Source organism: Cariama cristata, unplaced genomic scaffold, assembly GCF_000690535.1.
Source record: "Cariama cristata isolate BGI_N322 unplaced genomic scaffold, ASM69053v1 scaffold33680, whole genome shotgun sequence".
NCBI classification, from domain to species: Eukaryota; Metazoa; Chordata; class Aves; order Cariamiformes; family Cariamidae; genus Cariama; species Cariama cristata.
Genome location: NW_009594714.1, coordinates 12,483 through 40,170, shown reverse-complemented (window position 1 = coordinate 40,170; position 27,688 = coordinate 12,483). Strand labels below are relative to the sequence as shown.

Below are 27,688 nucleotides of genomic sequence, written 5' to 3'. Positions count from 1 at the left end.
AATAAATATGGCTCACTACTGATCAACTATCAATCATACAGTTTCAGCAACACAGCCACCTGTTGCACAGGACAGTTATACACAATTCTACAACAGGTGTATGTTCAAATAGATAATGAACTACATGGAAAAATATAAAAAGAATATTATACAATCTCATACATAAACCAGACTGTAGTGTAATTGCTTTACTTGTTTCTTAAGTTATGTGAAAAATACTTCAAGTACTTGAAAACAGTGGCAGAATCATCTTTTAATGAAAAGCAGAATTGCACCGATTTAAAAATACATTACAAAGTTAAATACACATTCAAATTAATGTCCTGATTTAACATTGCTTTCAGTGTTTACTTTCATTTCTTAGTACTTCTTGATCACATGTGTTACTCCAGGAGGATCCAGAGTTTAGATAAAGTTTCAGACACAAAGTTTGTGTGTTTTATGTACAAGGAAGTTTAATTCATTTAATCATCTTCTCCATCTTCACTGCTTCCTATTAGTAGAGGAAAGGTCATAAGTTACAGTGAGATTCTTCTGCACAACCCTCACTTCTTTCTAAGACTCTTCCTAGAATTTGGCATTCTGCTGTTTCACACTTCCAAGTTTTGGTTAATCTCTCCCTACAGCTTTCAACTACTGTAAACATTTGTTTATACCTAGACATCTGCCTAAATCGCACAGTTCAATGTCACTTCTTAGGACACATAAAGCAATGCAGGATCTCCAAAGTAATCTCTCATATCTGTAAGTTACTAAGCAGCAAACAGTATCTAATCAATAAGCACAATACAAGAACAGTACAACTCCATATAACAATGATTACATATTTATAGACCATTAGCAAGACTCAGCAATCAGTAAAATTTACTTTTAATAATGCAACATTTTATGAAGATTAATAATATGCTGAACCAATTCAAGTCTGCTTATTTTTGCCTCTCTTAACCCTCAAAAAAAATATATCAAAGCTTAAAAAAAAAAAAGCTTTTTGTTACAGACAAGAAAGCTTCTGTTAATAAGTATTGCTAGTACTCAATATTATCATGAACAGAATGGCTCTCCTAACAGAAACTATCCTGCTCACAGCTCTAGAAAACATGCTGCAATTCTTGAGAGAATGTCAAGAATGCATCTTCTAAAGAGCAGTATGAAAAGAAGCTGAACTGTAAAATAAGCTAAGACAACAATGGCAGAAACATTATGTTCCTAACATCCTCACCTTGTGCAATGAAAATAAAATTGTAACTCACGACAGTGCAATATGAGAATTATTCAACCACCATAGTGTGGCAGCTACACAGAAGTGCTTAAGGACTGCATAGATTTCACTTATATAAACATAGCACTAGATTTTTGAACAGAAAAATTGTGAGCTTGTCCTGTAAATGTTATGTAGAATATTCAACCACAAGTTTGTAGCAAGTTGGATGCAAATAATCTCAATATAAATGGAAAGCTATGTCTTAACTGAAATACAAGACCAGGCATAACTTTTATAGTATTAAAAATGCATTTCTAAATTAAGTATTTAAAATAGAACAAGATTTATCATATCTCTGACTTATACCTTTATAAAGTTTTTAATTTGTAGTTTTAAAAAAATTATTATAACTAAATCACTTACCTCCTTGCTCTATATCTGAATCTGTAAGATGCGTAAGAGAAAAGCTTGCCATGTTTGCAGGAGAGATAGAGAATCTGGAGTAAGAGGATGAATGTGACCAGTTCTGATCGAGAGTCCGGGAAGGTGGAGGTGGAGAGAAGTACTTCGATGACTGAAGAGGTGGTTTAGAACTAATAAGACTATTAGCTGCCTTCGATATAAAGGATGGCTCTGGAGAAGAAAAGTCATCATCCCATTCAAAACCTCCACCTGGCGGGGGGGGGGTTGGGGGAGGAAAAAGAGGCAACTTACAGTAATGTGGTCATATACAGTTTTAAAAGCAAGCCCCTGCAAGACCATTATTAACCCAAAACAAAACGTGTAGCTTTTCTGTTCTAGCCCTTGGGGTCACAAAGATTTGTCGCCCATAGTTTGGTTGCCTCTCAAGATACCCTAGACACATCAATATATAAACAACCAGTATTACACACAAGCTTTGATAATCAGTAACACGAGTATCTGACCCTAGCTGAAGTGTATGCTTAGGATGCAAATGCCAATATGATACAGTGAATTTACAAATTACATATGATGTAAATGACATTTCATTAAAGACTATGTACAACACAGTCTCAGCCCCTGCTGTGTATAAATATATTCAAGTACCTTCTTCATCTGTTGAGCTTTCTGAATTTGCAAATCTGTTTAAGTAACTAAAACTCGAAGACGGAACAGGAGTGCTGCGAGAGCCTTTCCCATTTAAGTCTGCGGCATGGTTTCCCAGCTCCTTAGTTGGCATTTCCTAAGGCAAACAAAATAACTTGTTTAACTCTTGCACACACAATGTATCCATGCCTATAGATGCAAGCATTCAAAAAATACACACTCCACCTCTGCCATCAAATCTACTGTGGAATTAAAAGGTCTGTAAATTCTTAAGTTATTACTGCACAACAAAACTTTGAGTTACAGATTAAGCATATGCACGTACTTTATTTCTAAAGAAAGTTGTATCAAATCTACACTAAAATGCACACAGGAAAGGACTATTTAAATATTATTTACAATACAAAAAGGTTTCCTATTTCTACGCACAAAGCTAGAACATCTTCCAATTGAAAACAGTTCCCTTATCAGCCTGACACAGGTAGGTTTTTTTTCCTCTTTAGTAAAGCCTTAATCCCATCTCCCAACATTTCTTAAAATTTTTCTTTTACCCCTTAATCATGCTTCAGGACAAAGAGACAGACTTTGGATGACCGGTATTTGAAGCAGCCAACATTTTATCAGTTACTGTAATAGTATGTAAAGAGTTCAACAACTAAGAGCAGTTTAAACACAGCTAGTTTTTTTCCTTCCGCTCTGACAAAAGGATTACTATTCTACAGACTGCCTAAACACTAATACATCACTTATGTTTTCTATTCCAAAACACAATTAACTCTAATATTTATGTGCGTCACCATAAGCAACATTTCCAAAGCTTGATAATGTGACTGTTCTTTTAAACTCACTGTACTAGTTTACTTGCCACAATGTTAAAATACAGTCCCCTCTGTATCAAGTTACAGAAGTTAAAAATTGATAAAGCAGATAGGGAAACAAAGGTAACCTTGAATTTTATAAGCAGATCAGTATTTCACTGAACTTGAATCACATTGAATTAATAAAAAGTAGCAGTACCATCTAAATACTGTTCTCATCTTTGATTATGGTTTAAGGTAAATTTACCTTAATGCTAACTAACACAAGATTCAGAGTTAGGTTGCAGTTTGGTTTGGGTTTTTTTTGTTTGTTTGTTTTTTGTTTTGTTTTGGGGTTTTTTTGGTTGGTTAGGGTTTGGGTTTTTTTTTTTCTTTCTTCCTTCCTTTTATAAAGGCATTTGAACTTAAGCTCAAAGTCCTCAAACTCATTAAAGAGATAAACTGCTTTTATAAAGTTACAACACCACTCTGGTAAAATAAATTAATCAAGTCTAGTCCATAATGATGCTGTCTCCCATATTCAAATTAAATACCACTTATAAACATCAGAAAGACATCACAAAAAAACAGGTTTCATTCAGCGCATGCAGTCACAAGTCCAAAAGCAATGGAGATTCAGGATTTGGCAACCAACCCTGCCCAAAGCAAAACCCTCCTTCACTTCAAATGTGTGCTGCTGGTATAACAGCAGCACTAAACTACACCTAGCCACAAAAAAAAAGAGTTTCTTTTTTCTTCATGTGAAAAGAAAAGAATAACCCAAATCACAATCAAGATCTAACCCTGCCAAAACAAGAAAGGTGATCTTGTAACAATGTGTCCACAAATATCATTAAGCTATTCTACCACATCTTGTTTAAAAATTATCCAAACCAATGAAAACTTTACTTAGTATTTAAGACAAAAAAAAGGATACCTGATCAAACAAATAGACCGTCACATCGTCAAAGAACGTTACAGCCTTTTTATCATTTTTCCAATGCTCATGTTGCCTTTCATTAAGAGGTTTTGGAAGTTTCAACAAGCTTCTCAGATGTTTTCCATCATCTTTGTCAGTAAGTATCTCAGGTACTTGATGAACAGTTTCATCTTCACTGTCAGAACTCAGACTATGCATATGAAAAGTCCTCATGTCATCCTCAGAATCACTGTTTTCATCTTCCTCATCCGCATCATCACCATCTTCTAAATCAAGCATTCCAGAAACATCAAGTTTGCCAAGGTATTTTCCTTCGATATCTGGCTCTTTCAGTTTTTGTCCTTCAATGTGGTAGAAGGACTTCTCGCTGTTACTCAGATCAAAAGGACCGTGTATGTTATGTACAGATTGTAAGTCTCTGTGTGAAAGAAGTTCTGAAGTATTAGTGCCAACACAAGAGACAGTTTTATGGGAAGTCTCAGAGAGTTTTATTTCATCCCTTAGGTTACTTTCCATCGATATTTCTACAGAATTCAGAGTTGCCTCAGCCCACTCATCAGGACACCCCTGCATTCTTACATCCATCTCTTGGATCTCTAAGTTGTGATTTAGTTCTAGTTTTGCATTTTGATTATTGGTATCCTGGTAATTCCTTACATCACACTTTTGCTGTCTCACTTCAAAACTGTAATCCTCTTCAGTATTATTCTCTCCTCTATTTGAAGAAACAACACACATAGTCTCTGTCGATAGATTTAGTGTCTCTTCTGTTTTTTTATCTGGCTCAGAATCATTATCAGAGAAATAAGCCGAGTCTCTATATGAGTTTTGATTTGCACCCAGAAGAACCTTTGGGGTTATTTCAAAATTGCTGTTCACTGCATCTAAACAAGCTGCTGCTTCTGAAACAATTATGACTGGATTAGAAGGTAAAGCACTGACATTGCTCTCACTAACAACACAGAGTGCAGTATCTACACTACAAGCATCCTCAACAGTGATATGGGAAGTCCATTCTGGAGATTCCAGGTTCTCTGTTTCATAGCCACTGTCAGCAGGTTTATCAGGTGGCAAAAGTTTCTGAGGACTTTGAGCCTGTAAAGATTCTAAAACTTCATTTACATCTAAAGAATCCAAAGAATCGGGTGTCTCTAAGGTTTGTTCTACAGTTTGTATAGGAGATGGGCTGTCTTCCAAAAGACTATCCTGACTTGTACAATCTGAAGTAGCAACAGAAATTAAGGTCACCTCTTCTGGAACATCCTTACAATTATCAATATTATTTGATGTTTCTTGTCTTTCCTCCAATAAACATTCATCTTTTTTCAATATGGGCGCCTTATCTTGCAAATTTCTTTTCATATCTTCCTGATCTATTTCAACAGACTTGAAAGGCATTCCCTGTTTTATTTGTGTGTCACACTCATCTGTTTCAGCAGCAACACCATAATATGGATTGTTTCCAACATTATTATTTTTGGCATTATTGGATAGCTCTTCTTGACAGAGAATATCAATGTTACAGGACATGACTTTGTGGACTTCCACATTTAAAAGTTTTCCCTCATCCTTCAAATAAGGAAGATTTGCACGTTTATCACATGACTTATGTGCTGCAGATGGACTAGAGGATGCCTGTATCTCTACAGTAGTTTGAGACTGAGAATTTGGATCTTTATTCATTGTCACTGGGTTAAAATTTTCATCTTTCACTGTTTTAAGACTTTCATGTATTAAAGAAAAGACCTGTGCATTTTCAGCCAGCACAGGCTCAGGCTCTACAGAGTTTCTATTTGAGGTTTCTAATATACTTTTTAGAACATCTTCTGGTTTTTGCCCAAAATCACTGCTGGTTTTGTTAGACAATAACCCTGTTAATAAGTTTTTCTCTTGAAGAAATAAGAAGTTATCAGAAAGTTCTTCTAAAGTTACCAAGTCAGATTGGTTAGAGATATTTTCACATAAGGACACTGTTTCATTTTCAGAAACATAACTAGAATGCTCCTTCTCAGAAAGGCCTACTGCCTTTCTAGTATCTGTGTTTGAGTTTAAAACAGCTGGTTTGAAGTCTTTAGCAATATGATTTGTTTCAGCAAAACCAAGTATTTTTCTGTTTGTCAATTCTTCTGATAAGTCAATGTCATTAAATATATTCTGGAAAGGACTTTCTGGACTACCAGTAGCAGGCAAAAATTCCTCTTTAGGATCTGTAGTGTAGTGGAAGAAGTCCCCATCAGTGCTAGATTCTTCAACATCAAGATCCCTGAGAACCGTGAAATGAGAACTCTTTTCTTGTACAGTTTCTTGATGATCAACTTCTGTAGTTAGTACAACTGATTGGTTATCAAAATTCATGCCGCAGCCACTTCCTTTTTCCTCTAATTGGATATAGTAGTCATTTCCAACAGAAAGCTTGTGTGCGTCAAACACAGGTAACACCCCAGGGACAGCAAGTGATGCTTCTTGAGCACTTCCATCCTGTGCTCCCGACCCTTGCTCTGAAAGTGACCTCTCAAAAACCTCCACTGGAAAGAAAATACTTGTGTAGGTCATTGCTTCATCAGGATTCACATGACCACATTCATCAAAATGATCATGTTTAGCTGCCTCCCAGATGTATTCAAAGCTGAGACCTTGGCTTGTTTCAGTTACAGTAAGAACTTCCTCCATCTCATGGCCAAGTCTGTCTCCTGTGAAGTGATCTAAGATCGGAAATGCAGAATTATTCGTTTCTCTGTTTGAGGTGTTTGGTTTAAGAGCATTCCACTGCTGTTCAAAATCAATCTCCGAGTCCCTTTGGCTTTGCATGCGAAGGTAAGTTAAAAGTCTATGAACTTCTTCTGCTGTTGGTCTCTTTTCTGGGGGTAGCCAACAGAACTGCAGAACTTCATACCTATACAAATAAGAAACATGTTTCAATAGGTTTCACACTGAAAAGGAATTTATAAAATTCAAATATCTAACGAACTAAGGAGTAACAATTAGTATCACTGGCAGGAATTTTCATCTATAGCAACTCCTTATACTCCCTTTTCCAAGGGTCTCTTTGCCAGGAGCATTGTTTTGTCTAGCAATGTCAATATATTTAAGAGAACTGAGTAACATAAGAAACTTCTTCAGCAGCTTTCAGAACAAATAAAAACATGTAAAGTTTACCATCTATCCGAGTATGGCTGCTCCAGACGTGGCTTGAAGAGTTTAACCTGCTTCTCCTTTATGACATGGGTTAGGACTTCCCTGTCAGAAAAGTCCGAGTATGGCTGAGCAGCATTTTCAAACAGCTCCCATAACGTTACACCCAGGGACCTGAAAAAGAGCAGCAAATGACTGTTCATTCTAAGAACTATTTTAAAGTTGCTTTTCTAAGAAAGTAAGGATTATGCAAAGCATAACTGGCAAGAAGAAACAAATACCACTCTCCCATTGGCTCTATAACAACTTCAGAACCTGTTAACTCATTGTATTTGACAGAATGCTAGAAGCCTCAAGAAAAAAATTGCTTGAAGGCAATGACAATGAAGGCAACAAAATATAAAAGGCCTCAAATGATTCAACTATGGAAGAAACCCTCACATACTAAAAAAAAAAAAAGAAAACGCCTATTCAGAGAAGCAAGATGAAAAAAACCTTATGGTTAGTCCAACAGTAGGAAAAGCTTGCATCAGAAAACTGATCTTTGTTTCAGTTTTCATAAAATTACTTATTTTTAAGCTGCAGTGGTCAGAAGCCACCTCTTTGCTGTATACATACTGTACACAACACTAATCACATTTCCAGTGCTTAGAGTTGATGCTGATGGTTGGGCAATCTTTCCTCGCGTAACTGACTCTGCATGTATTACAGCAGAATACTTCAGATTGGAAGACGTCTCTGGAAGTCATCTAGTCCAAACCTGTTCAAACTAGCTCTGTATAAGAGGCACTAAAATTCAAGTTGGAAACCTTAAGACCCTGGCTGCTTGTAGTTCAGATGAACAGTATGATCTGAGGAAGTCTCCTTGAAGAATGAAAGGAAATCAGTATTTAGATAATGTCTATCCTAGTTGCTTTCTGCAACCCTACCTTTAAATTAGCAAATAAAACCTAGTTTGCTGTTTAACATCCTTAGAATATAAAAGCAGGAATTTAACTACAATGTTTTCAGAAATGTTAGCCTAAGCCCCAGTTTCCATTATCAAAATTTCTTAGGACTTGAGAATTGAAGTGGAACTTGGTCATTTCAAAAAGTTCATCTTGAAGATTTTCACCAGCCATTGTCTATAAGCTCTTCGGTAGCAGAGACAAACAGTTAATTGCAGCCCTCAAATGCTGCAGCAAGAAATTAAGATGCTGCTGTTCTACCAATGGAACTGTATCAGGTTCTAGTGGGATCAACTTTTTGTGTCATCCACAGCTATTATATTACTAGAAAAATCATTTACCATTTCCTTCCTTTAGAAACATTTGAAGGCATTTGGCAAATACACAGTAATGACTATCATTAGTATAAACACCTATTCTTCTGCTAAACATTTTTTCTTAATCTGACTGTTTTCTCAACAGATTTCTAAGCACCTTTCCAAAGCAAGATATAGTTTCAGGTTTGTAGACATTAACCTACTGTACCATCTGATGAAATAAAAAAGCAGTGCATCAGGCCAATATTCCATTTAACTAAATATTATTTACTCCTTTGTGTAACATTTGAAAATATGTTCACAAATCTCTCATTGAAATTATTTTAAAGCCTACTACATACCATATGTTACTGTATTTATTTTGCTCTGCTGATAACAGTCTGTCTCGAAAACTTGTTACTAACTCAGGTGCAGTCCATCGGAGAGGAACAAGTTTCTTCTCATCTGTCTCAATATAATCTTCCTAAATTATTGATAAAAAAAAACAGAAAAAGACTGAACAAACATTGGATCAACTTCCAGAAGCTGACAGTCCTTTCCTTAACATGGTTTTATGTGATCTCTGTGCAAAAAATTAGAATTAAAAAAATTAACCCCATTTTCCCCAAGTAGCAGAGAATAGTGCTATAGAGGAAAGGCATTCAGTTTACTGCGTAGTAGAAAAAATGAATGCCAATTTCTTGTTTAAGGTTTGGTACTCAGAAAACATTTTTAATTAATGCCTTGAATTTTTCATTTTCTTGATATATTTAAACATATTGAACATTTTCACTACAAAATTTGATTGAATTTTTCCTTTCTTAAAACATTAAAATGAATTTGTGCGTATTTTAGGACTTCTGTAAATAGGACCTAAAAAAAAAAAGATAGGTTTAACCAGAAGCTTCCTCCACTCATCTCTAGAAAGATCATCTATTCTGTTACATGAGCTTGCTACAGTTATTTGCCAGTTATACTTTGAAAGTCCATTATTCAAATACAGGACAATCTAGTATCAGTTTATAACTTTAACATATGCTTGTTATAACCTTAGGCCTCAAATCCTTTAAAAAAAGTGGTACATGACTAGATTAACTTACCTTATACCTACTGAATCCTATGCCATAATCTCCTACTTTGACATTTAAATCGGATGTAAGAAAGCAATTCCGTAAAGCCAAGTCACTGAAAAAGCAAACAAATAATGAGACCAAACCAAGAAGTCTTCAATGCAAATTAAGACAAGTGTGTTAAACAGAAGTGACACGTCTTAGAACAGTCAAGCCACAGCTTAAAGTATCAAATAAAAAGCCAACAAAATTCTAAAACAAATAAAATAAAAATTAAAAAAAAAAAATCAAGGAGCTACACACAGTTATAGGTTACAGTAGCAAGTAGCAGGCCATAATCACAGCAGATTCGTACTATGAAAAAATAGTGCTAAGGATTCAACATCCACACTATATACACTTTAACAATTTTATTCGCATGAGCTGTCATCTGATCCCATAGACCTAAATCCTACTGAAGGCTGAAGCAATCTAGGTGCAAGAAAGGTATGTTCCTGGAGATACCATTTTGATTCTCTTTGAACAAAATTAAACCAGTCCATGCACTCCAAAAGAGCAACTCATAATGTAAACCCAGGCACAGTAACTTAGGAGATTAATTTCAAAAGTGTAATTTCAACCCAAACTAAATGTTAAGATAATTCTCTTGTTGCTTACATTTTCTTTAAGCTTCAGAACTCATACAAGCCAACAATTGATCCCATATCTCACTGGAATACTGCAGACACCATAGTTGTTCTACATAAACACTCATCACTTTCAGAAAACACATATACCCATAGGGTCCTGTAAGTCTACTGTAAGGAAAGATAAGATTTGTTTGGTGGCCACAAGGATATGATTGCCCTTAGGCCCTCCCACATTTTCAAAACAGAATCAACTGAGCGCCACTCAATTAAGCAGAATCTGCGTTCTGGAATCCAAAGAAAACTAAACATAGTGACGAGGCAATCACATTTAAAGATTTTATACAAAAAAAAACCTAGACTATTATGCTTCCTTTACAAAAAAAGTTCAAAATGTAGTCACTTCTCTAGAGGAGTGGTAAAATATACTCTTAAGGATTCCAACTACATCCAGAATTGATATGCCATTATTTCATTCTACTAATAAACCTATGATCTAGATCTAGATTACTTGGGCTGTTCACACGCTACACTGATGTAGGTCCCTCTTTACCTAACACCTATCATTGCATGTCTTGCATTTCAATCTTGCAAAATCTGTCAACAATTCAGATCAGGTTTAAACACTTAACAATTTACAATATGACACTAAGCAACCAGTAATATATTATACCTACAGTTAAGTTACTTTAAAACCATACATTACACATGAATTAGAACTACAGATAGTCTTTGAAAAAGACCATCAGAAAAAGCAATGCATTTCGTAAGTCCTTTAATAAACAAATCAAAAAGCTCTTGAATACACACAGAAGTTGTTTCCAGTTTCCACCATAAACCAGACCAGAAGTACCTGTAGCCAGCAGTGCTGCTGTAATAATACCAAGAAGCTGTTTTAGAAAACTCATCATGCAAACTCAGAAATTTATGCAAGTTTAATGAAGCTGCATGCTTAGTACAGAACTGTAGCCGTCACAAAGAGCTTGGCAGACTAACTGCTCAAATATTTCGCTTCTCAGTTTCACAGAAGGGTACCAGGCAATTAAGTGCACTGGAAGAACTCTACCATTGCTTCTGAACAGCTTAAAAAAAAAGTCTCTGAAGTACACATGGTCTGAAAGCCACACAGTTTCCCTACTTTAAAGAAAGAAGAAAATGTTTTCCTTTCCAGAGTCATTGAACTATACAGGTCAGAAACACATTGGTAACCCCCAAGTATGCCCCAAAGCTTTCCAACTTGTTTTATACTGTTTAAATAAATATCCTGGAAGAGAAAATAAAATTTTGGCTGCTTGAATTTACCACTAACAACAAAATCACTGATGCTGGAGCTTTACCACTTACTCTGACAGCATCAGGATAGTGTTGCTAGAAGTAAACATTTACAATGAGAATCTCGCAGATCCACAGAGTAACTATTTATCAACTGTATTTCACTGAAAATGTACCATTACATTTAATACCTACAGAGTCGTGGTGCTGCAATACAAGAAACAGTGATCACTCAGTTTGACAGGTACAATTGGTACTACCTTCAAGCCATCTGAAATTGTTAAACAGGTTAAAAGAATAGCTCTGCCCATCAGTCACCAGCTGAGTCCAGACTTTGGGGTTTTCTCAGGGTTTTGCTGTTGTTTTACACCTGCACCTTTTAAGATTTCACTTTGATAGTTCAGCTTCTCCCTGAACAGAAGGTCTCTGCTTTCTCTAAGCAGCAAGATGTGCATTGATAAGCTCTAGCACAAGTTCCTAACTTGTTGCAAGGGATGATACAAGTGCTGTTTTTACAGCAAAGAACAGACTGATCCAACATAAAACCAAAATAAACTATCTTGTGATATCCACTGTTTCATCAGGTAAGCCATGTTTGGGGAGGAAGTACTCTTTAATATTTTAGTCATTACAAGTGTAAGGTTGATGTCTTCCAGTTCCTTAACACCTTTTCATTTATAGTCAAAAAATAATTCTGGCACATTTCTGAGCAATTAGTTTCATGAATACATTTTTTCCCAGCATTTTAAAACTACTGCCTTTCTTTCAGTATTATCTGCATTATCCTTAATTAAAAATAAAGAAATCTAGCATTTTTCCTGCTTGATTAAAACCAAAATTGTTCTCCCATTATGATTTCTTCTAAATCTGACTACCTCCATTACTGAAGATTAAAAGGTTACATGAACAATAATTCAGTGAGAGAATACCTACTTCAGTCAGCTTTTTCTGTCCTGTTTCATCTAAAGTCAGCTCCTCCCTTACTGCATTAGAAAGGCAGTGGGTTTTTTTGGTTCTTTTTTTTTTCCTCCATTTTTACCAACAAAGCGAACAGATTACAGAAATTCTGAATTGCTGTAATCTATTAAAAATACACAGCAGGTAAGATGCATTCTAACAAAATTCTAACATCCCTTCCCCTACAATAAGCAAAACAAGTTTAACTTGGCCAAGAATTAATCAAACAACTACATCTCCTGGATTGGCTTAGCAGGAGGTCGCGTTCTATGGGCTGCAAATCTAAAAAGTAGGTGATCAGCTTTCAGCCAGGTGGGAGCTATAACACCACACCACTGCAGTTGAATTAGCATCTTCACAGGCATCACACCTTCATGGCTTAGGATATGTAAGTTAGATGGAAGTTTGTTAAAACACAATCTTCAATACACATGGATTTTAATGAAAATATCTACATGAATTTTAGAGTGCATCATAACTAAAAGCAATTTATCTGGAAAGCATACCTATGCACAAAATTATGTTTATGCATTACAGCAAGTCCAGCAGCAATCTCGCATGCCATTCTCTGTAGCAGCATTATTTGCGAATCTCCTTTAATGCGTTCCTGCTCATTGCAGATATAAGTTTTTAGATCACCCTGCAAAAGAAGTTGAAAATACTTATCAGCCTTCTATGTTGGTTGAATCTGAAAAATGTTTCATGAAGAACAAACTAACCACATTACTTTGTAACCACATCTGTGCTTAATAAAAAAATCTCCTCAAGTTTCCAGTCTCCATAGATGACTTCTGTAAGAATCCTTAAGGCATATGGTAGTATCCTTTTAATTAAATCATTTAGTAATTAACATCCTAGATCAGATTGCCACATAAAACCTGTCATACAATAATACTTTCCATTAAAAAACACAGTTTGATGAGCTTCTGTTTTAAAACGAGATGAGTTTAAGTGCTCCAAATCAGCAAAGCCGACTGTCTGGAATTTCCAAGGGGATGGAAGGGAGAGACCAAAGAAAAGGGTTTCAGACATTGCCAGCTCACCAGAGCTTTCAATATAAAAAGCATGGTAATATACCCCACTCCAGTCAAAGAATTCAGATGATGGTAGCAGTTTTACTGAACCTAGGCAAAGCTGAGCAACAGACACATAATTAATGAGCCCATAGAAGCACTCCATAAATTACTAAAGAAGAACAGCTTGGAAATAGAGGGAAAATAACTGAAAGTTGTCCAACATTCAGGAAAAGGAAGACTATAGTAAGCAAATCCAAGCAAGGGAAGAGAACGAGTTTCTCATGCCATTATTGTTCCTACTTTCACAGTCAGACTTTTACTTAACACTCCTATACTTTTGTTATTTAAAATATAGGCTTTCTGTAAGTTTAGCAAATTATTTCAGAGGGTATTTCTTTATGAAGACTGCACAACATATTACATCACAGCTTGTTTCACCAGCATAACATTCTGGGCTCTAATTGTCCATGTCCATTGTCTGCTTAAAATCTTGGGCCAGGAAGGAGACTGAAGGGAAGTCTTGAGACTGACCAGACAAGAAGGCAGTCTTCATGCTGGCTAAGAACCACTCTGATGTTCAGAAAAGACTGAGGATCATTGAACTTCCTGTTTCTCTGATGCTCATGTACATTATGGAGCTGTAACTGAAGCACCTCATTCCTCCTTAATACGGTTAATTGAGGATGACAATTTAAAATTCTAATAGCTCAAGCAGTAGATGTCTGTGTGGTAGATTAAAATCTAACAGTGGAGTGATAGCTGAGGTGACTGCCTGGACAGTCACAAACTTGCGATGTATTCAATGAAATAAGAAGCAATGGGACAGTCTACTTAAAAGCAGACACTACTCCTATGTAAAACAACCTCATTTTAATTTTTTAAAACATGAATAGATTCTACAGTAAACACAAACCGCTACTCTATCTTCATGTGCTTTATACGTACTGCTTACATTGCAAGTAGCTATACCACCTTGTGAGAAAGCATGCATGACTTCTAATACTGTTTAATGTTGCAGAAGCCTTCATTTCATTCTCTTTATCCTGTTTCAGCTTATTAGGTAACATTCACATATTGCATCCTACAGAATTATATTTTTTTAAATGTTTCCCAAAAGATTTTTCTGACTTACAATTACAGCTTTAATATCACACTAGCTCATGTCTATCTGTATAAACATTATATATATATATAAACACACACCCCTTTCTACCTTGCCAGAGCAGATTTACTAGGAAAGAGTTCCAAAGAACTATGAAATAAACAGTGTCCATAACACACACAGGTTCCCAACTGCTCAGCCTAACAAATACAAGTACAAAACACCGAGCTTAACTGTCTCTAGGTGGCAGCAAGCGCCTGAAGAAAATCAAATTCTCCAAAATTGTCGTCATTCATTAAAACAGCAACCAGTTACTTAGGATTTGTCTCAGGTGGATTAAGTTCCTAGGACGCCTGAAATGCACCAAGGAATTACTTCTTAATTTTTAAAAGCATTAGTAACAGCAGTGCTATGTGGCACCCCTTATTTACTAAATACAATTCATGTAGGCACACATTTTTGTAAGAAATACAAATTTTATTAAATCCTGCACCTTGAAACAAACTGGTTCTATTTTCCAATTCTATTCTAATTAAGGCTACAATCAAGGTTAAAAACATAAAACAGGGTTTTTTTGGTATTGCTTTAAAAGGACATTGCTTATACCAAACCAGGGGGGAAACCAATGAATACACTCAGGTGCTAGACTGCCATCCAGAGGGACCTGACCAGGCTGGAAGAAAGGTCCAACAGGAACCTTATGAAACTCCAGAAGGACAAATGCAAAGTCTTGCACCTGGGAAGGAAAAAACCCTTGCAACAATACAAACTGAGGACTGACCAGCTGGGCAACAGTTCTGCAGGAAGGGACCTGGGGATCTTGGTAGACAGCAAGCTGATCGTCAACCACCTGTGTGCCCTGGCAGTAAAGACAGCAAGCAACTTCCGGGGCTGCATAAACAGGACCATGGCCAGTGCACCAAGGGAAGGTATTATCCCCTTCTACTCAGCACATGCTAGACCACATTTAGATCTTGTGTCCAGTATTGGCTGCCCCAAAACAAGACAGACAACAAACTAGGACATGTTCAGTAGAGGACCATCTTTTGTGATTTGGAGAAAAAGCCTTACGAGGAGCGGCTGAGGGAGCTGGGGTTGTTTAGCCTGGAGAAAAGGAGGCTGAGGGGAGACCTGATCGCCCTCTACAACTACCTGAAAGGAGGTTGTAGTGAGGTGGGGGTTGGTCTCTTCTCCCCGGTAATTAGCGATAGGACAAGAGGAAACGGTCTCAAGTTGCGCCAGGGGAGGTTCAGGCTCGACATCAGAAAGAACTTCTTCACTGTTAGAGTTGTTAAGCACTGGAACGGGCTCCCCAGGAAGGTGGTGGAGTCATTGTCCCTGGAGGTGTTCAAAAAGACGTTTAGATGTGGTGCTTCAAGACATGGTTTAGTGGACATGGTGGCATCAGGTATACGGTTGGACTTGATGATCTTTGAGGTCTCTTCCAACCATAATGATTCTGATTCTATAACGTTTTCAAGTGGCAGTAATTAGAAAAAGTCCAAACAAAAGAACGAGCCAACCACTGCAGGCAGGCACCTTCCTCTAACAGCAACATCCCTAAAGCTAGCTACAGGGCATCTAGGCAAATACTGCATCCTGCTGATCTCATCTGCTCAGGGAATTGTAAAACTTGAAGAATTTCTGTAAGAATTTGATAGGCAAATCAGCCTGACAATATACATGCTACTTCCATATTTGAATAACTTTCCTTTACTCATAAATTGTGTCAATTCATTAGAGGATTTGCTGCACTGACAAAATGCTGGCCACACACGGCTGAGTAATATATTAAAGTTAATAAGCCAGCTACCACTATTTTTAACCTGGCATCATTCTACAATGTTTAACAGTGAACAGTTAACTATTCATAGAAGACTGCACCAACATACTACGCAAACTGATATGGGGGGTAGGGGGGTGTAAGAACTTACTGAGTGTTTCTTTTTATATTTACCTTTTTTTAAACAATTTTAACACAGGCAAAGGAAAACTAGGATTTAAAAGCTTAAATCACTTATGTGCAACTGGCCTCTCTTGCTTTTTGTCCAGTTCTGCAAAGCAAGGGACATAGAGCAACTTGGATTACATTACAAAATAGACTAAATGTTAGCAAATATAGTTACTGCATATACAACCAAGCAATCTTTGAGTAACAGAAACATGCAAGTAGTTTACACAGCCAAGGAAACAAGAAAGCTAGCCTGCATGATATTCAGCGTTGCTACCATGACAGTTAGCTCTGGTACCTCTGCACTATGGTTTCCATTGCCTCTGATCGAGACCTTTCAGTGCCAAGGAGCCTGGGAACTGATAATCCAACAGGGCTGCCTGAGCAGCCAAGACAAGATCAAGTGGCTCTAAAAAGGCTATGAATCCTAGTAAGAGAAGTTGCAAAAGGGGACATACTGTAATAGACTATGAATTTGAAGGATTGCAAAGAAAACAACCACTGTACCCACCCTATAGACTCTGTTGGTCAGTAGAATAGCCGTATTTTTCATTACTTAATATGCCAAACTTGCAATATGAAATCTACATTGCCAAAAGAGCCTCAAAAGAACTTGTCATGTGAAGACATTTAAATTTCCTATCCAATACAGTTGACATAATTGCCATCTTTTTTCTTAACCATCAAATTCTTGAGCACATAAGTACAAGGGATTAGAACAAGTTTATTTTTTGTTGTATATACATATACACCATCAGTAACACAATGTAAAGAGCTTTAGCATAGCATTATACTACTCATAGCAAAACAGGAATACCTTTCTCATCCTTCCCATTTGAGCAATATACAGTCACCACAGACAGTAGAACCTTTAGGCAACCACTTCAACTGCATCTGCCCCTATGGTCTTTCTGCGGAAGAATCAGACTCTTGCATGTTTTGGAAGCACCTCCATAACCCCTGATTTCAGGGAAGAAAAAAAAAAAAGTACAAAAGAAGCTACCTGCTTCTGAAATCACTTACTAAAAGCCTGCAAAATCCAAGGAACTACCATCCCAGCCACAGTGATAAAAAGCAGCTTCTAGAATATCAGCCTACTGACACTCCACTAAAAACCTGTCTACTGAAAAAAAAGCTATCTAGCCATATCTTCTATTCCAAATGGTGCTGTCTGGCTTCCTTCACATTTCTCCCTTCTTCATCTCTCTCCTCTCCCCTCACTCCAATATTGCCACCTCCCACACTGGGCCCTGGGACTACAAGAAGAATAAGCGACGTACAGCAATACTGAGCTCACTTACTGCACTCCTCTCAAACTCTGCATAAAACTATTCAAGTGAACACTGTTTTGTCTGCCTAGCCCCTGTATATTTGTGTGCACAGTGAATAAGATACTATGTCTAGTAGATACTTGGCTCTACCAAGGGAGAACTCTTTAAGAGAGCCAGATTTCCAGTATGAAAGTCATGTTTAACTCACTAGAATATATAATTTTCTAAAAACAAGTTTGAGTTCACTTAGAATAGAAATCAGCACAGACATTTATTTCCCATTCCGAAGAAATTACCTAACTACATTCAAATTTATAAAACTACCACTTTGGCTGTCAAGCTTACTGCCCCCAGTTAAAGTGAAAAAAAAATCTATTTTATCCCCTTAACTAAAATCCTTTCCAGATTACTCTGTAGGATCATGAAAATTTCTGGCATTAATCATCAGGCATCAAACAAGGATATTATTTCTTTTCCCTGTATACTTAAAGTAGGGCAATCTTTAAAAGTGACTCCAACTTCAAATTCAAAGTTGGATTAAATAGCATAACTAGTTAAAAACATGGCATCAATTAAATCTGATTTGGATGTATATCTGTTAGACTCTATAAAATGCAATTCTCTTTCAAAGGTCCTTTTAAAGAACCTCCAATTTGAGTAGCACGTTTAACAATCAGTAAGAAGTATTCTATTTCTACATATTGAAAAAATGATAAAACACATTATCTGGTTAACTGTAGGCACCTACTTTTTAATTCTTACCAAAACCAGAACATTTCACTTTGATCAGTCACTTTGAAAGTTCAGGCATTTTCTCCATTTAGAAAAGAAAGATTTTATCAGCACTTCTGCCTCATTAATTTACCACAGCTAATAAATTTGAGCAAAAGAGCAGTAATGAAAAATATAGTTATTTAAGGTCAGATTAACTCACGTTTCTCAAGAAAACTCAAAAGTTCACGTTAACTCTTATTTAAATTGCTTGAGGCAACTGATGCAACTAGACCCATATTTGTGCACCTGAGTTTGAAGGAAAATTCTGTAGCAGTGAAGCTGGTAAAAAAGAATCTTGCCAAATTTTATAAATATAAACTTACTTCTGAAAGACTTATTTCTTAGCAACATAGATGCACTTCTGCTTTCATTTCTGCCTTGACTTTTTCCAAGGAACTCTGCTTTAAATTATATCTAGATCATAAACTTTAAAAGCAGCCATTGAGCCAACATTGAGATAGCCACCTGGAGTTCTGGGTTTGTTTTTTTAATAATGTGTTATGCTACACTAAAGCAATTCAAGTCTTTCCAGACCATGGATCCATCGTCATATCCAAATTTTAGTCTCTGAAGACTCTGTGTATACTGGGGACAGTTCAAAGTTTCTATACATGCATACCACCCCTTTCTCATATCATTCACGTAAATTCCAATACATGCCCAGTAATGAAGTGGCTGAGCAAGGTTTTTGTGCCACTATCCTTCCCATCTTCAGTGGCCTTTGTGGCAATACCAGTAGAGCAGAAAGCAGTGAGAACACCCTTTACTGTGCTCTTAGCATTTCAGTTGGTGTTCAGGAAGCATAAGGCAGCTGCTTGGGGCAAGAAGGTAAAGAAAAGAAGGATAAGAAAGTAGGTAAAAGAATACAGTAACAAAAATGATTAGGAAGAGAATAGGATGATACTGAAAATTCTAGCTATTAGAATACACATTACTGATTCTGCAAGAGAGCCCACCATTGCATTTTAACCCAAAGCTGCACAGCATGGGTAAAACTTGGGCACTCTGGAGGAGGGGAGGCGAACGGAAAAAATTCTTTCCTCAATTAACATTTTCATAGAAATGGTAATAAAAGCATATTAAGGTTGCACAGTCAGCAAACTGAATCTAGAATGTGATGTCAGCATGCGCATGTGATACTGGACTGCAATAAAAACCTTCCTTCTATGACCTCCTTTCCCCTCCAAGCTCCCTGTTACATGACGTAGGCAGACAGACTAGTAATTCCGTTATCAAAGAAAGAACAGCTATTTTCCTCTCCAGAACACTCCACAAGCCCCTAGAATTTACATGATGAACTGAAAAGAATATAAACAAAAAAATTACACTTGTGGTCTGTCTCTAAACCAAAAAAGCCTCTCTTCTGAAATTCTGGTTATTCAGAAAACTTCCCAGAAAGAAAAAGAGTAATTTCATGAGTGACAGGTAGTAAATACACTACATACAATGTACACCAATGGAAAAACAACTGCAGCCACTTGTATAAGCGCACTTACCAAGTCACAAAACTCAAAAACTAGGAGATAAGGAATGGCTTCCACACATTGTCCAACGCACTGGAGAACATTTGGATGCTGAAGAATGCTGGAGTGAAAAAATACAGTTTAAGCCAAAAAGATCACAGTATACATTATTTGCAGTATAAGCCAACACACTGAAATGCCTACCAGAAGTTTCAACACATAACATTGGCAGAGGGGTGGCACAAACAGAAGGTGCAAGTATCCAAAGCCACAGATTCCATTTGCACCTTCATATCTCCTTTGTATTGCTGCAGTATATCATTGACAGCAGCTGAAACTCAGATGATCTCAAAACCACAAAAGCCAGTGCTGCCACGAGGAAGTCACACCCATCCTCCCACCATCCCTTATACCAAAAATAAATGCATGCAACTGGTTTGTGAACTACACCAAGGAACCAATCTGGCTAAGAGCTAAACCTTTTTTTTCGCCAGATTAGCTCCCAGCCAGATCACTTACTTTTTCTAAATTGCTTAAAAAAACCACTTGGGCCAATGCAGCAGAAGGCATGATATTTCTTCTTCTGACAACTGCCAACAGTTTGAGCCTGAATGCAAATATAGCTAGGACATTAGAAAGCATTAAGAATAGAAAGCTCTCTATGGCCACTCACCTGTAGCATATTCAGGCAAGGTAAACCACACTATGAAGTATGTCTACTGAACTACAATATGCCCCTCTCTTCCAGTTATCTACAAAGGCCATTAACCTGCAGCAGTTAGCTCTTCAGAGAATTCTCTCTATTCCCAAAACACAGGAAGAGAAATTACACTCCCTTTAATTATAGCAAATTCCTTTCTAGTATACAAAGACTCAACCCCTAGAAGCGAGTATCCTCCAAGCATAACAGAAGAGGAGAACAAACAATCCTATTTTATTGGCGTTTCCACTCAGATCAATGATTTCTCAATTGTAGAGTACTACTGGACTGAAGTCAGTGTGATACTGGGGTGGGTTTTTTGTGCACAAGCCTCCTTGCAAGCTATTGAAACAAATTTTTTTTTTATCAGTGTTGCACTTACTTTTTTGAAAAAGGGAGCTTTAAAGAAATGAACATGTGTCTTTCAACAGACAAAATGTTGCCAGTTCCCCTGCTTCTAACAGGAAAGCCAAGCACAGGAGTTAAACCTCAGTTCCCAGAGACAAGTAATTAGGTCTAAGGTTAGCTTGCAACACCAGGAGTTTGTTCCAAACAGCTGTAGAAGAAAAGCTGATAAACCAAGTGAGATTTCCTCATGAACAATAACTACCAAATACATTTAAGCAAATAGCTTGGTTTTGGTTCTAAGCAAACTCAACTTTTGCTCACTTTGGATTGACTGTATTTCACTTTTCAAAGACAAGCATTTTGGTTATAAAGGAGGGCAAGTAGAGACAATAACACTGAACAGAAGAAATGACCATAATTCATATGCAGTAGTACAAAGGGTATAAGTTAACCAAGTTGTGAAACATTACTTACTAATAGGGTTCTCCATTTCTCAAAAACTGTTCTTGCTCCTTGGGACCTGCACTTGCCTTCAACTCCTTCACTATTACCCTTGCTACACTACTGCCTGTGTAGATCTCTCCAAGTAGAACCTGAAAAAAAACAAAAAAAAAACCAAAATCCATAACCACTGTGTCTTTAATCAGAGGGGAAAAAAATTCAGAGTTTCCCAGCAAAGAAAAACAAGAGCTAAAAACATGTTGTAAGAAAGTTTTTCTGGCTTTTTTGGTCAACACAACGCAAGCAGAGCTTTGATAATTAAACACACATACTTAATAAATCTTGACCACTGATCTACATAGCAACTTTCAGAAAACATGCTTTCTAATGAAGACAACTTATTTACTTAAGATTTTTTCCTAGAAAGAATTGGTAATAACAGGAATGTATTAATCCAAATCTACAGAAGTGAAAAGTCTACCTAGTAAGTAACTCCAGTAAAAAACTACATGTAAAGTAAAGAAGTGCTGATTAGTGCTGTGATTACAGCTACCAAGTGCATGCAAGGAAACATCTCATTTCAACTTTAGTTTTTCTTTTGTCATTACTTTTTTGGGGTTTTTTTTGAGTAACATGTTAAAGGAAATACTGTAGCCTAGTCAGTTAGGAATAAGACTCAAACTGCAGTACAATATTAGAAGATAACTTCTCACCTTTCCAAACCAACCATTTCCAATTTCCTGGATATAGTTTAAACTCTGACGTGCAACTTGAAACTTTGATCCATCTGTCACACACAAAGAAACAAATGTAACACATATCAAACCACCCAGCCAAAGTTATCAACTGTTGAGGCAATAAAGCAAGCTCCTACAATATTTATTCCCAGTTACATGCATACATTCAGACCAAGCAACAAAACCCAGCTAGACATACATAAAGTATGAAGGTAACGTACAATAGCATTCAAGTGAAACTTTTCTCAACTCTAGCTTCTAAACCATACTAGAATAAACCCCCTAGAAAAACAAAATGATTCTCCTTACAAAATGTAGACTTTTAGGTTCTTAACACATTCAGTAAGAAAGCAAAAAGGCTGGGTTCCAATTCCAATATAAAAGTGTATCATACTCTAGTTGGGTGGAGCAAATAGCCTACTTACAAAAGTTCCCTATGTAAATAAAAGTAGAAAATCCAAGACAATACTCATTGCTTGTACATGTTAACATTTACAGTTAGAGAGAGAGTTACCATTTTGAAAGAAAGGGTTTGACTGCTTTATTCTTCAGCCCAACTGTCCTACTTATAGCTACCATCTGGAAGGAGGACATTTTCTGACTAAAAATACTTCACGTAAAGAGCCCAGAGAGCAAAAGGATAGAAAACAAGACCCAGATCTCAGCAGAGGCTGGACTGTAACAATGGCAGACTCCATAATACAGAAGAGATTCAGCAGTGTTTATCCCTCTGCTGCCTAATTAGTTAGGAACACTAACAAATAGATATGCACAAAAACTTTCCATCATTAGTACTTGTCTGACAGACTTCTAGCCCACTTTTTATTTCCATAACCCATATTTACACCAGTATTATTTTAATGGAACAGCCACAGCTGTATAATTTACTGTCAATGTGCTCCTAAGCTCAGAGAAGGCTGTATCAGTACAACTATATTTTTACCAGTGTACCTTACTCAAGTAGACTGCCTTACTTCTGGTAAAATAACTACTAGTGACAGAAAGTATAGTTTCAACAAAACAATTATGACAACATAGAAGAGCTGACATAAAATAAATTTTTTCAGAGATAATTTCCCCTAACTCATTAAAACACTGAGTAACATTTCTGTTGTATTAAAGGCACACTGACAGTTTCTTGAAATTTCTAGGTATAGAAACTTTACTAGAAGCTTTCCTGAACATTTAATGATTAAACAACACAAGCAATATATGTAAAAATTATATGTGAAGCAGTATAATATGAGAACAACTACTCCATGCTAAACTATGCTTGTAATATTTAAGACGCTTAAGCTTCCTTTTACAAAAATTGTATTTTAAATACATTCCAAACCACCTTTCACACAGGGAAAAGAAATCTAATGCTGTCTTACCAGTATCACATTTACAGCACAAAAAGTCTACAGTGACATTAAGAAAGTGATGCAGCTGAAACAGCAGCACTGCTGTCAAGTAAGAGATTCACTCCTGCTTCCATTTAAGGCTAAAGGCTAAAATCCAACGACAACTTAGTCCTGAAGAAAACCACTAAAGAGCAGAAGTCACTAACATCCTAGAGTACTTCAAACTCGTTATGCACGTAGAGGCATAATGAAAGTACTCTAGAGAGGTTTACTTAAGCTACTTTCATTCTCTTAAGCCACCTTACATGGCACTCTGCCATAAGTTAATATTTTTGAAGTAATATTTCACATTTTATCCTATATCCTACAAAATATATTTACTTAGTTTATGTAAGTATTATAACAAATTAATTTGTTATAGTAAAGTCAAACATAATCAGCTACACTCCATTTTTGACACTGAAATTGCCTACTTTCATTTTTTTCATTAGAAACTAGCATTTTACCTGTACGAGATGGAAACTGGGAAGGAGTTGGTAAAGCAATATTGGGAACTGAAAGAGTAAACACTTCCGCTGGAGACTGAACAGATGGAGTATCTTCTGCTGGAGGTGTAAAATCTATTTCATCATCAAAATTATCTTCAAATTCCTGTAAAAAAAGAATCTTAGTAAACAAGCTGATCTTTGTCTTAAAATCAGCACTAATACATTTCCTTCAGTTTGAATGATCGATGTTATGGAGGCTTAGCTTTTTTCCAAACACAGTGACAGATTTTTAGTCTTCTATTCCTTATTTTCAATTCATTACTGACTTAAAGAGATTAAAGTATCAAGTATTGCTTTTAACAAAATGGAGGGGGGGGTTGTTCTGGTGTTTTCTCTGTTTGGGTTTTGTTGGTTGGTTGGTTTCGTTTTCTGTTTGGTTTGGTTTTGTGTTGGTTTTGGTTTGTGGGGGTTTTTTTTTCCCTTTACTTTAAATGCTCTCTCTGGCTTTGAATGAATTACCATGAACTGCTGAGGTCAAATATTCTCTATTTAGAAATGAGAGCAAAACTCAATTTTAGGAACACCAATAATCGACGTTCCAAAAGTAACCATTCTCCAATGATAATTTCCTCCTTAAGAGTTTTGCTACAGTGGGAATGTATCTTCAGTATTCTTACTCGACAGGAGTGTCTTAAACCCCGTCAGCAGACTAAGAAAAAGAAAAGAATACACAGAAAAACAACGAAAGGTTCTTTATAGCACAACTGTCTCAAGGGAATACTTTTACTACTGATCCTGATAGCTAGTAATGGTTTTGAAAAGACATTAAAGATCCTTACTGCAGCATGGACCAAGGACTTAAAATAAATGGCTGCAGCAAGACTTCACAGCATGTAGAAATACAGTTGCTGACTATTTCAGAAGTGAGAATGTACAGTGACAGTGAAGCATCAAAAACTGCAATTAGCACAAATAATCAAGTATTCTGGATATCAGAATACAGCCAAGGTAGCACTTGTACATACATTTGTAACTTCAGATGCTTACCTTGAAATCTATCTCAGGGTCTTTACAGCAGGAGACGCAGTTTGCAAGCAGTATTACCAGAACCACTAAAGTGCATATAGACAGAATCTCAGAAGATGAGGAAACTGCAGCTGTAGCTCGTTCCCCTAGAAAGAAACATGTATACAGTATTATATAAATATGTTTAGCATTTTAAGAAGTTCCTTCAAAACATATTATCCATTTGCATTTATTTAAAAGATGGAGTTTGAACATCTAACTTTGTGGATACGATCAAAAATAAGAGGAAACTGAACAGAAAGGACATACTAGCAAAGCATATCTATGCTTTACCGCCTGCCTGCACTGTTCTGACTTACTTGATTCAACCTAACAGGCCACAGCCAACATGATTTACCAACGTACGTGATGAACAGTTGATAGTCCCAAATCAAGTCCCAAATTAAGTCAACAATTTTATACAGATATCTAAACACAGACAATAGAAATCTGGTCTTTTTGAAGACATTTCCCATGAGCCAAAACACCTGTCCTAAGAGGAAAAGGCAGCTAGAAGAAATCCTCACCTAAACTGTGTACAAATTTAAACTATAGTAATATAAGGCAGTACTGCCTCTTTCAACAAATACATTCATGACAGTCTGCCAAATATACATGTTGCTTTCACAACTGCAATGGATCTAATCACCCCAATTCCTATTTCTTGTGATTCACTAGGTGATTTGTCTCCATTTCAAGAATTTTGGACATGATCCCTAACCATTTTGCAAACACACTTCCAAATAATTTTCCAAAATTTTATATATAAACATGCTACAACACATTTTCTATGATTAAGTCAGGTTATTATTACTCACACAGGATCAAAAGCCTCAAATAGCATTTTATAAGAATCTTAAGTCTTTGCCAGGGGAATTAAACCTATTTTCATCCCTGTTTTCATTTTAAGTAGAGAACAAAGATGCGTAGTTCCCTAGGAGACCACAGCACACATCTTGAGGGTTTGGTTTTGTTGTTGTTTTTGTTTCTTTTTAAATGGGTACTGCCACAGGGACTGGAAGAGTAGTTGGACTACATCTGATTAAAATATATTTAGATATTACATCAGTGTTAAAGCTTAACAATGTGAGGTGACTTGGACTGACTGGATTTTATGGAAACGTCTTGACTATCAATGGGAACATCTGGCAACAGAATACAGTATAAGTGAAACCTCAAAAATAAAGAAAATCAGCAGTTGATCACTAGTTGAGACGTATACAAACTTGTCCACCTACCTCTTAAACCTTCAAAAAAATCTACAAAAAGTAATTAAGAGATTTCCAGAAAAAGCTACAGCTTTTCATCATGTTCCACAGAACACTTACAGAGTATTTAATTACATGTAAAGAGAAAATTGACATAATCAAAATACTGCTCTAAGGAGTGTTAGCATACTTTCAGAAGATTACATGTTTTCTGTACAATTAGGAATATTATCTATACAACAATAAAAGTTAACAAAAAAAGGAAGGTTTTCAAACCAGTGATACTGTTCCTAGTTTCCACAACAGCTCTGGCGTTCTAACCTCATTAGAGAACATGAATACTCCCATTTGTAGATACTATGTATTATCCAAACACAGATCAACAACTATGTGAGGTTACTCACCACCTTTTGAGTAAAAATTCTCAAGAGGAAAAAAAAAAAAAAAAAAAAAATCAATCTCTGAAGAGGGCTCTCAGTAGAACAATTTATGTCAATTTAAAACAAGTCTTCTATATAACACCCATATATTTTTCCATTGGTAAGCATCATAAAGAATAAAGGGGAATGCAACAGCTGATTTATGTTTACTTCCTTCCGCTGTTCAGTAACCTCACTAAGTAGACTGAAAAATTACCTAAGCCACAAACACGAGCATTTTGTGAAGTCATTAGCTAAATTACTGTAACAAACACACACAGAGGTAACACAGCTTTAGATAAAATTTAAGAGATTCCTTTGAACTTTTAACTGAAACGAAACAATAAAAGGTAGCTTTACTGCAAAAAAAGGCAAACATATTTATGTTACTAGGTATTACTAATTCAAATTACTATTTTAAAGATATTTTTCCAAAATCATCCCACCCAATTTCCAAACAACCTCCTCACCTTCACCACCAACTTCACTAAAACGAGAAATCAACTCCCCGCAGACTATCCTCTGAACAGATGTAGATTTTCCCTGACTGATAAACACCCAGGAACACATCACCACAATTACAACATATATTCCTCCTAGTAGAAGATCAAGACTTCTGAACTCCCTAGAATGTTTTATCCAGGGTACCGGATGCATTTGGGAAAGTTAGCCAAGCAGAAGTAAATCACTACACAATCAACTTGGACATCAAGAGTATGTTTTATTATTCACAGAAAGCATTACTAGCATGTCTTAAAAGACTGCTATTCAAAGACTAACTTCAGGACAGATCCTTAAGAGGGAGGTATAAAGCAGCTCAGCTGTCAAGTGTATAAAACACTAAAAAAAGCTATCAAACTTTTATTTTGGGTTTATGGTATGCTATAATGTCTCCTTTTTGATGCCCACATGGCTAAAATGAATTTTACAGCGTCTTCCTGTTCCCTACAGGAGATGAGCATTATCACTTCTCATTAGCATCCTCCCCTGCTACAAATACTGTATCTTCTTCTAGATGGTCTTTTTGATCAGCCTTTACCGAAACTTGGAGCA

The 27,688-nt window shown here is 36.4% G+C and overlaps 1 protein-coding gene across 1 annotated transcript; it reads right to left on the bottom strand.

Moving 5' to 3' along the window:
• On the bottom strand, positions 1-27,205 carry LMTK2 (lemur tyrosine kinase 2). The gene is made up of 14 exons (XM_009698978.1): positions 27,106-27,205; positions 24,991-25,115; positions 23,962-24,106; positions 22,086-22,159; positions 21,406-21,524; positions 19,917-20,004; positions 12,813-12,946; positions 9,482-9,566; positions 8,744-8,865; positions 7,163-7,312; positions 4,004-6,899; positions 2,270-2,405; positions 1,625-1,873; positions 1-493 (listed from the first exon to the last, which is right to left on the bottom strand). The coding sequence occupies exons 1-14, from the start codon at positions 27,203-27,205 to the stop codon at positions 465-467; spliced, it is 4,452 nt and encodes a 1,483-aa protein (XP_009697280.1). The 3' UTR covers positions 1-464.
• Positions 27,206-27,688: the final 483 nt, after the last annotated feature.

Excerpts from the sequence above, each read along its gene's own strand:
- LMTK2 (XM_009698978.1), bottom strand. The coding sequence starts at position 27,205 with ATGTGTTCCTGGGTGTTTATCAGTCAGGGAAAATCTACATCTGTTCAG. Across the intron at positions 24,107-24,990 it reads ACCCTGAGATAGATTTCAAG|GAATTTGAAGATAATTTTGA; the intron begins GTAAGCATCTGA and ends CTTTTTTTACAG. Across the intron at positions 21,525-22,085 it reads GAAATGGTTGGTTTGGAAAG|GTTCTACTTGGAGAGATCTA; the intron begins GTGAGAAGTTAT and ends GTTTTTTTTCAG.